This window comes from Fringilla coelebs (assembly GCF_963513975.1).
Source record: "Fringilla coelebs genome assembly, chromosome: 7".
Classification (NCBI taxonomy): Eukaryota; Metazoa; Chordata; class Aves; order Passeriformes; family Fringillidae; genus Fringilla; species Fringilla coelebs.
The window spans coordinates 22432678-22450437 of NC_140035.1; the positions used below are offsets into that span (position 1 = coordinate 22432678).

General features: G+C 39.5%; 1 protein-coding gene across 1 annotated transcript in view; it reads right to left on the reverse strand.

Moving 5' to 3' along the window:
* PDE11A (phosphodiesterase 11A) overlaps positions 1 to 17760 on the reverse strand; it is a gene marked incomplete at both ends in the record, with an annotated part of 106994 nt that overhangs the window by 16846 nt on the left and 72388 nt on the right. The window contains 7 exons of the mRNA XM_084209793.1: positions 736 to 803; positions 2178 to 2255; positions 5983 to 6083; positions 7940 to 8030; positions 10571 to 10680; positions 15385 to 15492; positions 15596 to 15742. Coding sequence (XP_084065919.1) covers positions 736 to 803; positions 2178 to 2255; positions 5983 to 6083; positions 7940 to 8030; positions 10571 to 10680; positions 15385 to 15492; positions 15596 to 15742 — 703 coding nt within the window. The remainder of the gene's footprint in view (positions 1 to 735; positions 804 to 2177; positions 2256 to 5982; positions 6084 to 7939; positions 8031 to 10570; positions 10681 to 15384; positions 15493 to 15595; positions 15743 to 17760) is intronic.

Consider the following 17760-nt stretch of genomic DNA (forward strand, 5'->3'; position numbering starts at 1 on the left):
TCTTCTACTGGCTTGTTCTGGGCCTCACTGAAGGACAGTGAGGACTGACTGGCATGGATACTGGAAATATTAAGGATGGTTTCTGGGTAGGGAAAGATATTTAGAAGAGAGAAAATCACAGGGCAAAGGACAAGTGTTTTGGGACAGGTTGCTTTCTTACGTTGCACCTATTTGCCAATGCTAGATCTGTTTTTTATGTATATTTCTAAAGAGTCTACTCAGCAGCAGAACTCTGAATTTCTATTATGTTTGTTTCTAGGTACAGGATGTAAACGAAAGCCCTATACTACACTTAGAGTTTTGCAACATTCTTAAGAAAATGTACACATTTCTTTTATCATGTCTACTGAAGATTTTATGCAAATGAAAATTTGCAGATAATCTGTTGGTATTTTTGATGTAGGGAAGACCCTGCTACTGCCAAGGAAAACTTTGGGATGAAACAAGTAAATGCAGCTATACATGGCTAAATGCCTTTTTTGTTTAAGCCATCCATTTTTGGGTATGGATTTAAAATGTTAGTAAGAGGAGAGGTTGTAAAGCCAGATGCACACAGCAGCATGTGTACAGAGAACGATTATGCAATAAACCTTTTTTTGCAGAAACCCCCTGCTATTTTTTTACAGCATTAATACCGCTGTAAATTGATTCCAGTTTTGGTCCCTTGTAAGCCAGGGCCCTGGGAATATTGTCCCGCCAGTCCCGCCTCCTCCCAGCCCTGCTATTAATCATGACTTGCCTGTCTTGAAATCTCCCACGGTTTGGTCACAGCTCCAAGGTCACAGGCTGTCATTAGCATTGATCTGAAAAACAGAAATGAACAATACAAGCTGAATCAACCTTTGTTGAATTTCTAAACAACTCTGCTCTGGACGCATAAATAAATAATACCTATATAAAATGTCAGCCCTGGCACCTTCTTTTCCTCCAGAAAAGAATGACATGTTTGAAATCTTAGCCATCAGCGTGGCTTTTACATTACAATTGTGCCTCAGAATTCTAATGTGTTGCAGGTCATAAGATGATGAATTTTGGTATTCTGCATTGCACACTAGAAAAGAAATGATATTGCAAGGGAGTAACTGCTAATTTTGCAATACTTCTAACACCACTTACATTAATACCTATAATATATTAGAAAGCATGTGCTTCACATGATATAAGTAAGGGTATTATTACATAATAACACCTGCAACTGGATTAATTTATATGCCTATTTGTAAGTGACTGCTGTAGCAAGAGAGCCTATAATCACAGGAGGCATCCCAGACACTGTTTAAGCAGTTTCTACTGCTCATCTACAATAAAAATTGAAGATTTACAGTGAGCTATACGGTTCCACTGTAGTTTAATATCTAGCTACAACCATGTTTTATATGCATTAGGAGAAGGAAACCGTTCAGCTGTAGAAAGCGTTTATGTACAGTACATGATGCAGATAAAAGTCTAAGAAAGTTTAAATGAAGAACAAGGGCACTGAAAATGAAGCATCAAATATATTGCCTGAATCTAAAATTAGGACTGGGTGAAATGGTATGGAAAATAGAAAATGGCCAATATTTTGTCAGAAGACCAAAAGATAACAGAATTTTAATGAAATTTCAGATAAAATGAGACATAACCGGGCCTGCATATGCAAATACACACATTTTATTGTCTACAAAGTGTGATCTACTCAAACCACCCACAATGTCTGAAGTTTTCAAGAGGATGCATACTCAGGGCATTCCTGAGGACTGGAAGAGTACTCTGTATATGAAAATTCCCAGGTACAGACTGGAAGAGCAGAGAAATGCATGGGTAGTGAAAAAAGACAGATGAAAGGAAGAGGGATCAGGGAAACAGACAGGAAAGATCTTTGTGTAAAGAGACGGAATATTGATACTTTCTGGAAAAAGAGCAGAAGGGCTGAACAGGAACCGGTGAGGTTGGGAGAAAGGGAAGAAAACAGGACTGAGTGTGTAGGAGAAATGGAGAAGGTGAAGTCACATTGATTAATCCCAGCTGTTTGCTAATGTTGAAAAATCATACCATGTATTTCATATCATGGATTGTATTTTTAAAACAAGATACTTTCTCTTGTTATTCTAAGCCTCCAGTCCACAATACATGAGATTCCTTTAACCAATATGGCTACACTTTGAAATAACCAGAAAGCAAGAAAAAACAGTGCTTACCGAAATACTTCTCGGTGGTTTTTTATATTCCAATCATAACCACCTTTACTGACAAGCTCAAAAAACTCGGTCCTTCTCCTGCAAAAAACCAGATTGTCAGAGAAGGAAATAAGACACTTCCAGGGCAGCACTGCAGCAGAACACAGTTCTCTGTGTGATACGGAATCACTGCACCTCATGTATTATTGTTAAGGCCATTACACTGACAGTCCATTTAAGCGAAACATACTAATTTCCGAACACGTTCTATAAATGTCTGTTATCAATGTCACAGTTGCCTAGTAAAAGCAATATTGGATTTATGGTCTCCACAAATAAGGAAATGAATGGCTCTGAAATGTTCAGTCTTCCATGGAAGCATGAAATGTTCACCTACAGCAGTGGACAGACAGACAATAGAAACACCCCAGAAATACACACATGCTTCTGTTTTCTTGTCCTTGCAAAATATTTTTTACTTCTATATCCTGAAGGGTTTTCCAGAGCTGTGCAATTCCTGTTATTTCCAGCACGCAGAAAGAAACAGAGACACACAGGAGCTGCTGCTGTCTTGAGTTCATAGTTCTTATAGACTGGAAACTAGGTCACCCTGCTTAGTCCCATGGTTTGTCTTCTCATGCCTTCTTCATGTCCTCAAGCAGGGACAAAACGTGATATGGACAGAACATAGTAATGCTTGATTGTTGCCTTTAAGAATCAAAATTCTGATTCATTATAGTCTGTAATCTTTTATGGCACTTAGACTCCAAGCAGCTCTTGCTTGCAATGTGACTACACTATGTAATAGATCCTGCCCAAGATATAACAGAAGCTGAGGTACAAAAACTTGGAGCAACTCGCCCCCAGTGACACAACATACGAGCATCAAAGCTAGAAAGCAAATAAATACCTACATCCTGAGTGACAGTGCAGTGCCCCATTTCATATGAGACTGTGCTTTTGTCAAGAGGAAATGTAATTAGGTTCCTCAATAGGAGAGAGTTTGCAGTCTTGTATTTTCAATGTTTACTTCAACTAGACTGAAATTTTGGACAATGATTATTGACAGAGCAGTCTCACAGCAGCCAGTACATATTTGCATACAAAGAGATGCACACTTCCAGAAACTCTGTGTTCCAGAACATTATGTGGGGCAGGTTGCATTATTCTGGTCCCTGACTATCATGGTTATATATATGACCAGTCACTCCTACTATAGGGCCTTTCTAGAATGGATTTCATTCAGCAGCTAGAAGAGGGATATAAATGACTGCATGATGATATCTAATCCCTTATACTTTGGGAAATAAAAGATTTAATTTTGAAGTATTGGATATTCTGAGAAATTAATGCGTTCCTGAACAAAAACTGGAGAGGAATGTTTTAAGCCAAATGCACAGGAAGGTGACACCCCAAAAATATTCAAATTTAAAATATTCAAATTTAAAATGTAGAGATCCATAAACAGTAACTGAAAATGTGAATCTCAAGGCCTTATGTTAGGTTAAAAGCTTTAAAAATTTTCTTTGAAATCCATTTAAATGGATACAGAAGTAGTAGTCCAGCTCCACAGAGAAGTTTCAGTGTAGGAAGGACTGAACCAGAGGAAAGCAGCCATGTATGATGAAACAATTTAGCATTTCCTTCTGGGTTTTTTTTGGTATCCAAAATGATGAGGTTTTCGATTAATAAGCAAATATAATATGGCAGAATTTCAGAAACAAACTGAATTGTAACAATTTTCTAGGGTCTTTGAGTAACATTGACTCTGGCTGTATTTTGCCTCGAAGGGAGGTAGTTTTCCTATGTATAACAAATTCATTTGCTCTACAGCCCACTGGCTCAAGACATCATTTGGACGAATTTCCATAAACTTCATTTTGGCTCCATGCTTTTACTTTTTGTGTTATCTACAAGTGTTGTTATCTAGAATTATAAACTAAATTCAAATATATTTCCCATCTGATCTTTCAGTGAGAGTCATCTTTTTGTTCGTTTGTATAAAAGCAATGCCTTGAGAAGGTCATGAAGTCTTGCGCTGCAACAGTTTTGTTGCTGTTTTAATACCTGGAGCTTGTGATCATTAGATTCAGTCATTTTATGAATACTGATATAAGAATTTCCCTCTCTACAAAAATATTGAAGATGTAGCAAACTGAAAAAACAAATTAGGTACTTGTGTAGAAACACCTGTTCACATAGGGTGGCTTTAAGAAATGTAAAGCACCAATGTTTCTAGGGAGTGATTTTTCAGGCACTTCTGGAAATAAGCTAGCATAGCTACCACCTCATTAATGAATCACAGGAGGAAAAAATAATTTATCTGCAGACTTTTAAGCAAAGAGGGCTCATTTGCTAAAAGTCTTCTGATTTATGCAGCATGAAAAATCAATTATGTAAGTAAGAAAAAATAATCTCAAAATTCAGTTATATCCCTTTTGGACATTATTTCTCTGTACTAGAACTAGACAAACAAATTGACCACATAGTTTTCCAGCTTAAGGCAGGCAGGGAAGCGAGCTTCATCACATCTGGGTCTGAGCAGGTTCTATCCCAAAGCACTGCCATGAGCCCCCATCTGGCTCTCCCAGGGTCTCCAGGATCTCGGCCAGGGGGAGCACATGGAGCTGTGCCAGGGCAGCTGTCCTCTCAGTCCCTGATCTCCTCCTTGAGAGCACAAAACATTTCTGCACCATTTATTTACGATGAGACAAGAGGACCTATGGTCCTTGTATCTCACAGAATGGAAGAGGTCATCAAGTCCAACCATCAACCCAGCACCACCATAATCACCCCTAAACCATGTTCCCCCTAGGCACCATATCAAGACAACTCTTTAATACTTCCAGAGGTGGTAACTCCACCATCTCCCTGGACAACCTATTCCAATGTCTAACCACTCTTTCAGTGATTTTTTTTTCTCTAATATCTAAGCTAAACTTCCCCTGGTATAACTCTAATAATTTCACTTGAGACATGGCAGAAAGACAGGACAGAATGCTAATGGACACCAAACAATCATTTCTAAGGATGATTTATAGTCATGACTGGGAAGGCAGTGCACTGAAACTGCGCATCTGTCAGCACTGCTGCCCCTAAGTCAGCCACAGGCTAATGCCAGATGTCAGAAGTGCACTGTGATGGTGACACCATTACTGCAGATGGTTACACTTCTGACTATGTGCATGCTCCCACACATCCTCAGTGGGATGAACTTGGTAATAATTAACAATATTTGAAATACAGGACCAACTTGAAATTTACTTTGAGATTTGATTTGCAAACAAGGAAGGGGAAGAAAACTGGGTTAAGAGAGATCCTAGTGTACTTCTCCACAGTTAAGCTTTTTAAGACCTGTTCTCATCACGTGATGTGAATTGGCATAATTCATCTTCAAAGCAGCAAAGTGTCTCTGTTATTACCTCTGTAACTGGGTCTGTAACTAAATACAATATTTCTTAGGACAAATGTTTAGAGATGCTGAAATGGTGGAAAAGAATTCTCAAATAGCATTGATTTTCTATGTGCCTGAAGAAATGATTATAGAAGGGACAGAAAAATTATGGAACTGAGCTGCAACTGATTCCTGGGATTGCTTTGAAGTATAAACCTAAGATTTCACTTGCTTTTGGTTGATACAAACATGTTACACTTTAAAGTAAAACTTGTTTGGACCCGTGAGATATATCTATTAGTCTAAAAGATACAAAGTATTAGACTAAACCTCTTCAACCATAGCTGAACACTAATTATTGGTATTTAATAGGTCATTAGAGTATGTTCTCTGAATTTTCATTCATCAAATACCAGAAATGCCAATACTTACTCAAAATACAGAGTGAGGTCTGTTGCCAATATTGATTGCTTTAGAAGCTGCATAAGGTCACTGTAGTCCTTAGAGGACAAGTTAGCAAAGATGTTGTGACCCTATAATGAAAGAGATAAAAGAGGTAATGGGCTAACAATCAATATAGTTTTTAAAAAAGTTTTCTAACATGTTAGTCTACTGTTGCCCTGTAACACAAGCCTTTTCTGATTCATGGCAAAACATGATGAAATAATAATGCTAATACTGCTGAGATTACAGTGAGGCAGAAGAGTTGATGATTGCTATCAAGCACCTGGTATGTTTTTCTAAACTCTGCTGAAATGATAGGCTGTCAGGTAAAGATTTACTCTCTGCTCTGACCCTGCACAGACTCAGTTTATGGGGAAAAACTATGGATACATCTCAATCTTTCATCTTATTAAATGTTTTGGGGAGCTGTGTATTGGAGCTTTTGAGTAGTGATCCTAATAGATTTATCTGTGCTGCTGCTTGCATGCACACAAACTGCTGTTAGAGCAGTCAAGGACACTAAATCAGTTTTTCATTCAAAGCAGCCCATTTGCTCACACTGCCCATTACTGTCTTGTCCTACAGTGTATACAGCCATTCCCTATGTGGACTAAAGAACCACAACTTTATATGCAATTTAAACACCCTTTGTGGGCCCAACTGGCTGCTTTTTAAGGGATTGTGGATTAAGAATTTCAAAGATGCTCTATGGCCAAAATGAAAAGAAATTAATTATTTGATGTTGCTTTTTGAGAGGGGGAAGGTTCTTTTTTAACTGGATTTCTGAAAACAAGAGGGACAGAGATCCTATAATTCCTCTGTGAAATTAAGATGAAAGAAACAAAATTAATGAAAAACTCTAAATGTAAGCTTAAGAAAATTTTTTTTTACAATAGTCACATATATTAGCATACATAAATGTATTACAGGTCTTTTTTTTCCTAATCACCTACATAAATATTGAAATTCTTCCTAACAGAGTCTTATTTTGCTGATATTTAGTCCTGTAGTGCCCACATTCAGTATACACTGCCATCTACTGCTTAGGAAGTTTAAAATGCCCTTAAAACCAGGAATTTTCCAGCAACAGGGTTACTATAATCATGATGGTATGAGGACATATATGAGATAAGGTGTGGGGAAGTGCAGTTCTGTGACAAATCTCCCTGGCAGTGTACACAGAGGTAAAGCCAACACCCTGTTCCCATTTGTCTGTCATCATGAGACATTCCAGATCTCTTCAGAAGTTACTGTAGATCAGGCTATGATCTCCAATTGTGCTGCACGAACAGCAGTTTTGGTTTTCTATTTACTAAATGCATTTTGTAGCAACCAGTCTCTGTAAATTAAGAAAATGCATCTGTTGTTTTGAAAGGACTCCAAGTCCATTCTTCCATGGTGTAGTAAATGCTGTGTAGTGTTACATGCAAGATATTCTAGGCAAGAGCTCTGTCTTCACAGGTATCTGCAAAGCAATTAATATACTTTGGACAGCATGATATTACTGATTTTAATTTTTAAAAATAGTGTATTAATTTATGAAAAAATCATAACAATACTGATTTCAGAAAGGCTGCCAAAGAAATTAAATTGGTGCAGTAAAGGATGGCTCTGATACTCTGAATATGACACCTGTGGAGAAAGGTAAGGATCTGTTTCAGCTACCTCTAAACCACTGAACAGGATATATGTAAGAAGAGTGAGAAAAGCTGACAATATGATTAGGATGTATTCTCCTTGCCCCTTGCTGATTGAGACAGATATAATCTCTGGGCTCTGTGATCAGCATTTGTAGTTGTTTAATTTTGTGCTAGTTGTGACCTTTGTGGTAACCAATAAATAATTCCTCAAGGAGAGGGCATTAAAAAGGTACTGTACGTATTTCCTTTCTCCAGCTGAAACTGCCCAACAGCTTACAGTGAGATTAATAGTAATGCTTTTGTACCTCACTTTGGAGAATCATGACAGCATGATTGAAATGGTGGTGCTCCAAGGTAGCAGAGGTGCCGTAGAGCTGAGCTAAGGCTGATCCACTCCTGAAACAGAACATGGGAAGACAACAAATCCTGCTCATCTGCTTACAAAGCAGGTTTCAGAGACAATTTAGTGACAAAAGCACGTAGCCACACTCTCCACCTCCACTTCAGCACCTCGCTTAAGACAGACAGCTGATGAGATCAAAATACTAATTTAAATCCAGATACAAAACATTTATGTTCCAGTCTTTGCTAAATATTGCCAGCTGAATAAAGATTTTTCTGGAACTACAAGAAATTTTGTAATGCAGCTTTCAAAGTGCCTCAGCAGCAGCACAGACACAGAACTGTGCAGTAAAGACACAAGGTAATGTCCTTGAGCTGGGATTGGCTGTTCCCCTGCTACCTTTTATTTTTAATTCTTAATAGACATAAGCAGAAGGGCTTACAATGGCCAACTACAAACTCTTAAATTAAAACCCTAAAACACAACAAATAACCCAATTGCAAATACTAAGGTAAACAAAAAACTACAGGTGTGAGCAGTGAATATAAAAGTAAAGCTTAGCATATCTCTAGAATGTATTTTCTCCTCACATTTATTGTCTAAACCAAAATCAGATTCAAAATTAACAGAGCAGGTTGGTTTTCTACGTTTAAAGGACAAAAATATATGGAATAATATTATAAAATTGCAAATTGCTGGGAATTGTAGAGAATGGGACTGGATTGTCAGAATGGTCATTGTTCACCAAGTACCAAAGTAGTTCAGGAAAAGTACTTCACTTCTGGGACCCAGCCTAAAGCGGCAAGATAGGCTTTCTTTCCAAAGAAATGAGAATAAGAGATTATGCTAGAGACAGAAGGAGTCTCCTAGGAGCATATGCCATAAAACTGCACCATACTGATACTTAATTATCAGATGCAGCTATATGAGGGAAAAGGATGTCCAGGAAACATCATCCCTAGAGAATGTGATATTGACATATATAACAGAGCCATTTGAGACAACCAGGATATTGCCTCCATCATATACCTCTTGAACCTTCATCATACAGAACAGCAGTATTGGACACCGAAGATAAAATAGGAAAATGTGATGCTTAAATTTATGTCAGGTTAGAAAAATAAATCATAGTTAGCGTTATGAAAACTCCAGCTTCTGTTTTCAGGGATGTTTTATACATGTGTGGTAATGTTTGTCTTTCATTAAATGTCTTCAGCAGTTTCTTTATGGAGTCATAAAATGGTAGCCTCCTCTCTGTACTCTGTTGTCAAACAACAAGTATGAGTGATAGCAGTCTAATGCTGAACCCCTGTACCTTTAACTCAGCCATCTCTCTGCACAAAAGATACTCTTGTATAATGGTACAGCAGAGAAGTGGTTAATTTAATCAGAGCCTAAAATGGCCAGGATGTAAATCTTAGGTCTCATTTCTGTAAATTGGGAACATAAACATCAATCAGCTGAGCTTCCTTCCCATTTGTCTCGTCTATTTTGATTCTCTTCAGGACTCGGTGCAAAAAGGCATCTAGCAGTGCTTGGTAACCTTTGCACCACGAGCTCTGTCTTTTGAGCACTGCAATTGATTTTCCCTGCTATGGTGATTGAAGATCCAGACAGTGTCATTGTTTCATTGAGATTGTATGGCAACACCAATACCTCAGGAAATGGCACAGAAACATCAGTTTGACTGATGGTCACTGAGGCAACTTGCCCCCAGAAATGCAGCAGCCCCTGCATGCACACTTCTGCAGAAGTAGGACAAAATAGGCTAATACAGCATCACTCTGCCTTTCAAATATCTCTGGATAACGATTTGACCACTCCTCCATCACACACTGGAGGATTAGCAGTAAGAGAGAACAAAAAGAGTTACAAATGCACACTGGGATCTGCAGGACAGTAATGCCTCGGGGCCTTGTATTCTGACTGTAGAGGCACCGGGGAGAGAAGAAAACAACATGGGATTTGACTGAATCTCTGTGTCTGGCAGCTTTATTTCTCAGCTTGGCCAGGATGTTGCTGGGGACATTTTCTGTTGTCCCTCCTATTCTCAGAGAAGGCAGATTTTGGAATGAATTTGACCTTAGTCTAAGGAGTTCCCTTACCTACACAGTAAAAAGTAGCACCTTAAACCTTCTGCAAACCTACTTCACTGTGCCTGAGGGCAGCAGCCTGGTTTCTGTGAACACATTATTTCAGTTTCACTTATTTTCTTTTCTTCGCAATAGGAGAACAAGGTTTTGCTTAATGCCATGCACCCCAGTCAGCAAGAACAACCCAGACAGATAATTGAGGTGCTTCCTGGGTTGAAAACCAGAATCAATAACAGCTGAGCCTGAAAAGAACATCAAGTTTTGGCACCACATTTCAATACGTGGTGTCAGTTCAACAGCCAGCTACAAAGGACAAGCCAGCAATTACTTAAAGGAACGGAGAATGATAAAGATGGATAGTCCCTCACTGCACACAAGAATAAGAGTACTTGGCCTTGGCCTAGAAGGCTTGAAATTAATGCTTCATTCTTTATCCTGGTCACCTTTTGCTCTCCCGTGGAAGAAAACCAAATTAAAATAGTAAGAATTAGAAAGCTTACTTGGCTTGGAAGGCATTGTTGGTTCCCCTGTGGTCAAGGTCGTGACACAAGCATCCCACAATCAAAGCTAAAATTTCAATTTCAGTTAGAATCTCCTGAAATCCTGCGGTCTGAGAGCAGGAAAAAAAAAAATAGCAGCTGTAACTATCAGTAGCAAAAGGGATAAGTAATGTTAGTCCGTCCAGCAACAGTCAACTTTGTTTTGATACCATGAACGTTTCAGGAAGGAGAAGATAAATGCTTTATTGTCATATTCTATTCCCTGCTGCATGTCAGATGGTTAGCCGAATAGATAATGTCCTTGGAGTGATCTGTTATTATCTCTGTTGCATTTCCAGCATGCCATTTCTCTGCTAGCCAGGAGGCACTAAAGGCAAAAAGAGCTGAAAACAAATACCAGTAACTGCAAACTAAGACAGGAACTGGATTTTTTTATCAGAGAAATAAAAAACCCAAAACTAAACTGATAAAATTTTGAAATTATTATTTAGAGAAGTACTTAGAAAGATTTCTTCAATCCTGAGATGACCATCTTAGTCAATCCCTACTGTCAGAGATAGCTGACATGTTAAGTTGGTTCTTTAAAAGAACCCAGATAAAATATACTCTGTGGAACTGTTATGAACTTAGATTTTTTTTCAGTCTGGCACTTTGAAATGAAGTGGCACAATTTAAAGAGAAAATGTCTCAAATTTCTGCTGCAGATACCCACTTGAATTTGGGAGAGGCATTTGAAAACAGATGCAATGAAATTCCCTACAAGCAGCTCCAACATGACTATGTAAGTGGGGGAGTTAATCCTAGTAACATTTTTTTATTACTATGCTTCTCCTCTTGGATACTTGTCATAGGAGTCTTCCTGCCTGAACGGTCTCATGGCAGAGAAAAAACACGTACTGCTATTGCTAACCTCAAGTATCCTGAACAGATCCTGTCTGGAGGAGGTGCTAGAGCCTCTGTGGGGCACCACTGGCTCTGTGCCTCTTACCCATGGCAGAAACAACCTGGTTCTTCAGAAGCAGAAGGGCATAATACCTGCAAAAATGACTGGCTGAGCTGGAAAATTGTAACACTTGTCTTTTCACCGTGTCAGTCTCCAGTGACACCCCTCAATTAGTCACATGATCTAGTTAGCATGAAAGGAAATGATATACAAGAAATACAAAATATATTTGTATTGGAGGACCAAACCAAGGCTGAACACCAACACCATGTAAGAATTCCCAAATATCATTGATTTTCAAAGGGGCATAATTTCACCCACTGGCAAGAAGAGTTCAAGTGATACAGGGGGGCTTGTTATCCTTTCTTGATAGGAACTTACACTCCGAAACATCAGTAAATTGCTGCAATACTCTGTGAAAGCTCTGCTATTCAACCCAAAGACCACAAATACTACTTAGAGAAATGCACATTCAAATCTAAGTAACCTCTGTTTAGACAGTCTGAAATGTGGCCACACTTAATACATAAACAGTACAGGGAGCCAAGCTCACCCAGGTGCTCAGGAATGCACTTCAGTGGGAATTGAGGAAGTGCAAGACTTGCTACAAAAGCTTTATAATTCTTTAAAGTTTACACAGCAGAAAAGATGATCAAGCATGAAGAAAAAAAAAGATTAATTAATTTTGTGTAGAATTCACCAGTGTACAGAATAACCTGGATATTAGGAAAGAGGTTCACCTGATTTCTAGTGGCATTGCTGTTGTTTTAGTTTCAGTAACATCTACCCAATTGGAAAAAAATCCTCTAAAAACAGCGTTTTCTCTTTTTATTTTTTTAAACATAGCTCTTGTATAACAAAAAATCATAAAGATTTATAAAAAGGGATTAAAAATAGTTTGTAACTGACAACACACCACGTGTCAAGTTTCAGTCTAGCAAAAATATTCATGGCTAAGTTAAAATAACTTAAAAGGGAAGTTTTATAATATGAAATTGATGTTGTAATAAATATTCTTTAGTGTAATCCAAACTTTGATTAAATTCAAGGATTCAACCTGTATTGCAAATGCAGGGAAACCAATCAAGGACTTTATTAATAGTAGCAATATCTCAAAAATAAATGCCACATTTTATTTAATGAAAAGTCTTGTCACTGAATATATGAAAGAAATATAGCATATGTCATGTAGTAAAAAAGATTTCATTTAAAACAATACTACAGTAAGGGGATATCTTCTTTGAACATAATGCAAGTAAACAGAGGATTACATTTCCCCATTTCTGAATTTACAAGAGAAAAAAAAATACCTGGCTATAGACGATGGTGCAGTAAAATTTATTTTCACCAGAAAAGGAATGACCCATAACTCATGAGTGGCAGAGTCTCCAGTGAGTTATGGAGGTCATTCTTTCATGTGAGGAAATGAATTGCATTCATTATACCTCACCCCACATCTATATGTTTCGTTATTAGCACACCAGATGGGATTTTAATTTGGTATTGCTTACTTGTTCATTTTTGCCCTTTGAAATAAGTATCAATGTGAACTGTGTTGGCAAAGGCACTGATAATGAGGCCTGGGCTTGATCCTGCACTTTACTCTGAGGTACTCCCTTAACTTGCAGGAGCAGCCTTGCTGCTGTGCTTGTCTTCAGAATTCTTAGGCATCTGAAATACAGAACTATGGTTTGCAGAACTGGGCTTATGATTGTCCAGGAGAGAGAATGCATACTTAGACATACAGGAACATGCTTTAGATATGCAAAAGGCTGAGTTTACCAGGAGTGAAACAACTCTTTGTTGAATTTCTCATTTGGCTTGTTCAACACAGCTGAATTTTCCTTGTGCATTCAGTCAGAGTACGGTGGGGCCCTTAGAGGCTACTGCACTATAGGTTAGACATCACTATACTATGGTAAATCTTACCTGAAAGTGCCCTAAAATAGAATTGCTGGTTTCTATTTGTGGGGTAGTCTACATTGCTCACTGTCATGTAGAAATCAGAAATAAGGTGCCATAACTGCACAAAGCAGTGCCTTCTTGAGCAGCAGAGAAGGGCTCTGATAAGCCCTTCAAGGGGTTTGTCTAAGAATTTTCCCCCTTTTTACCAGTGGGAAAAAAAGGCACACACTAACTTGGATGGTATCCCCAAAACAAATGCAATAGGAGCAAGCCTTGGATTATTACTAATGTCAAGTTTCTCTTTTATGTCTTTTTTGCACAAAATGAATCTTCCTGTATCTGGAAGGGAGAGCACACCAAAGAGATCATGCACTGAATTACTCTGTTCTCAGCCAGAGCAAAGCGGGGTGGGATGTGTGGAGACTCCAGTGCTGTGGCCACTCACATCCAGCCCTGCACACGGAATTGCTCATTCTGTTTATTACCAGGAGCGTGGGCAAGGAAACAAACTTGGCTTAAAAATGCTGGATCACATCTCACAGACAGTTGCACCCCTGTGCTGACTGCTAAAAGGGCTCTGAAATTACGCTGTGAGAGGCACGGTGAGAGCATCTGTCGGTGGGTGCCGGGCGGGCGGCTGGTGGCTGCTGGAGCAGCAGCAGGGCCCCGCTCGCTCTCTCTCTGCTGGCCCCAGGGCAGGCTCCGCCAGCCGGGATGGAGGTGCCTGGTCTCACCGGCAGAGCAGCGTGCCGCAAACCTGGCCTCGGAGCTCCACCTAGGGGTGTCACCGCTGGGGCTGGGGGCTCCCCGCCCCGGCAGCCTCCGGCAGAAATTACTGTAATTCACACCCAGCGGCGCTGCCCGCCTTTGCCTATACTCATCAGAGTGAAATGCTTTTCCTTTGTCTAAAACTGGGGGAAAAAAAGGCATGTCAAGTTAATAAAATCATAAAAACTACCATCACCCAGGCTTTACCGCCGAATTTCCTTAGAGAGCATCAGCAAGTGCCTGCTGAAACAATGTTCCTCCTGCTCAGCTGAGCAGCCTCATGCCCAGAGGAAGAGGTTCTCTCGTTGGATGTCTTCCTTTCCTTTGTCTCATGGTGCATGGTACAGCTTCACTGTGCCTCCACCAACACTCACAGAAACACACCCACCCTGCTGGGACTGACCAAGCACTAGAATGACACCTTCACCTGCCAGGGGAAGTCAGAGTCTCTTTTTCTCATCCAACATGCAAAGTTTTAGCATCCAGGACCCCTGAGTTTTTGATGGTACATTAACAAGAATGAACTAGCCAAACGGGGTTATTTCCTGCACTGAGATTGCTGTGGGGTAGGGAAAGAGAGCAGTATGCTTGTTCTAGTGGTACTTTCAGCAGAATTTACTTTAAATTTCAGTAGAATTTACTTGTGTGGTGAAAGGAGCTACAGGTACTGCTGGAGATACACACTAATAAAATCCCTAAGTGTTAACAATGTCCAGTGAAGACTCAAGATTCACTTAGATCACTATGCTTGAAGATAATTTTCAAACGTTTTGAGGCAGTATCTTCTAAAACTATTTAGATTAAGCTGAATAAGGAGATAATAAATATCAACATAATAAGTACTTTGGGATTCTAATCCTTGGTTTTGTACTTCCCAATTAGGAGTTTGAAATAAATGTCAAATCAAAGAGCTCCAAAAGAAAAATATTTTGTAAGATCAAGATCTGTAATAACAAGAGCACTCCAAGACTGCCATCTGTTTTCAGTCACTTTAATGTGCCTGTGATATCACTGTCACTAAAACACTATAAGGTTTTGCCAAATATGTGCTGCCTTAAGTTGAATAAATTCTGTCTGCTTTGCTATTGGAAATGAGTGGCATAATAACTAGAAAAGAAATTGAATGCTGGAAAATGTTTAGACAGGTTAGGCAGTGTAGCAGTAAAAGCTCTGGGGGGCTGTGTGGCTGGGTACTCACAGTTAACATGGCAAACATCAGCTGGCAGACGTTGAAAGCGTGCCTCCAGTTGTGATACAAGACCATTCGATAGTTCTTCCGCACCGTCAAAAGCCACCTACACAGCGTCTGAAATTCAAAGCGCAATTTGTAGCAGGGCCACTAAATGTGTACAAATGGACAGAGCAGTGCCAAGACAAAAGCAGCAGATATTTGCAGCGCAGATGGTTACCTCGTAGTCAATTTTAAATTTCTGAACCATTCCAAGTTCCATGAACATCCGCAGGGCTGCAGTAATCATGGCATCCACATCGAGCGAGAAGTCATCAAAATGGATATCGTCAATGCCAAGCTCTGACACCAGAGGGATGTTTGCTGCCTGAAAATGCCAAAGGGAAATTTCTGATTCAAAACTTCCGTCCTTTTTTTCACTCTTACAAGAAGCAAACCGTACATCAGTTCTGACCTGCCGATACATTCCCTGCTTGATTCAAATGCTGAGCAGTAAAAGTCTTCATCTGAGAAACACAAACACGTCAAGCTAACAGAGTGTGGAAACAGTGGGAAGGAGAAGAACCTGGTATGAGCAGGAAATATGCTCACCATCCCAACTGGAGCCCTGATACAGCATTTAGACTGAAAGCTGACCACTTTACAGCCACTGCAGTAACACAATATATTCCAATGCAAATTACAGTGCTGTAATGCAAGAAACATCTGGATAGCCAGAAGCTGGGAGTTTTAATTGCTACCATTTACAAATCCAAAGTAAATATACTGCTCTGCAGAATTTCTTCATCCAAATGCCTTCACAATCATGAGTATACAAGTGCCCTTTGCTTTACACCATTCACTACACGCACACAGAACCAGAAGAAGAGGAATACAAGAAATGTCTAGCAGAAGTACTCTCCAAAGTAAAATAAAAGAATTTTCAGCATGCTGATTTTATAGGAAGTCAGTAAAACAACCGCAAAAGCGATACATTTTGCTTTGTCTGTATAACAGGGACTTCTGTTTGTAAGAATGAAATGAGCTGCTCTTGCACACACAAACACAGGAATGTATGCTGGCCTGGCTGATGTATGTAGTTGAACACAGAGATGTGCTGTGGCTTGCTCAGTGGCACCACCTGCATGAGCCAGGCAGAGGTGCTGACAAACCTCCCAGGCTTCTTTCACCTTCCTTACGCCCCCTCAGATTTGCTGCTCTTCCCTCTGGAGGTGGCAGGTGCAGGGGGTGCTGATGGAGCATCTGTCCCCTGTCTCCTGCAGTGAGAGGGTGATGGGTCAGCCTCTCCAAGGGGCCAGATCCAGCCCACAGGCTGAGCTGGACAGTGCTGAATTAGTTAAAATCACATGGACACAGCTGCTGTGGAACAACCAGCTACACACTTGCATAAAAGACCAATTAGTTCATGCAACGGCAATATAAGTTCACCTTGACTGTAACAGGTTCTATGTGACTACTTATGGTTTCCTTTTTGAAAACTTGTGTTTTGAAACACTGCACTCCAACTACAAGTTACTGACATGTAAAAATCTTCTTTCAGCTGAAGACAAAGTGCCACCTCAATAATTACTTTATGCACTGCAGAGATTAAGGTGCTTTAGCTATACCACATAGGAGAAGACGATGTAAACCTGTCATAAAATAGTATTAACAATGTGGTTTTAACTTCCTTGCAGGGTAGAAGAAAAGTCTTTTTGGTTCAGTACCCAGTAAAGCATACCAGTACCTCAGAAAGTCATGGCACTGTGCCAGGGAGTTAAACTGATACAAGGGAATACAGCAAGCCCATCAAGTCAAGTGTCATCCCAGGACACAGCTCAAGAACCTCTGGGCAGAGATGCAAGCTCTGTTAACTGCACACTCAGTTGTCTGCTAGCATACTTATAACATACTAACATACCAGGTTGGATCAATTCAGCATCTTTTTTTGAGTAATCACTGAAATATCTGGAATACTTCTAGATGATCCCAACAGGAGTTAGACCTCAACCTCCTTTAAGATCCGAAAAACTATGTCAATACTTCCAAGATAAAGAAAGAAATTGTGGTTAGGTGTGAAGCAGGAATGCTGGCCCTGGGACTGTACTGTCCAGACCTTCAGCAATCTTACAAAAATTCTGACTTTTTTATCATTCAGTTATTCTTCAAAGACTTGGGAGATACTGGAGATGCACATTAATATTAAGTCTATGAACACACTCACTGAATAGAAATAAGACTCAATATAATAATTTTTTGGGGAAGAAACACATTTGTGCATCATACTCCTTAGCTCCTTAGTGAAAAGCTTAAATAGCAAGCTGAAAGAAAGCACATGATTGTGAGTAGACCTTTTTGAAATTATCAAACAATCTTTACAAACTTACTGCTGCATTTTCATTAACT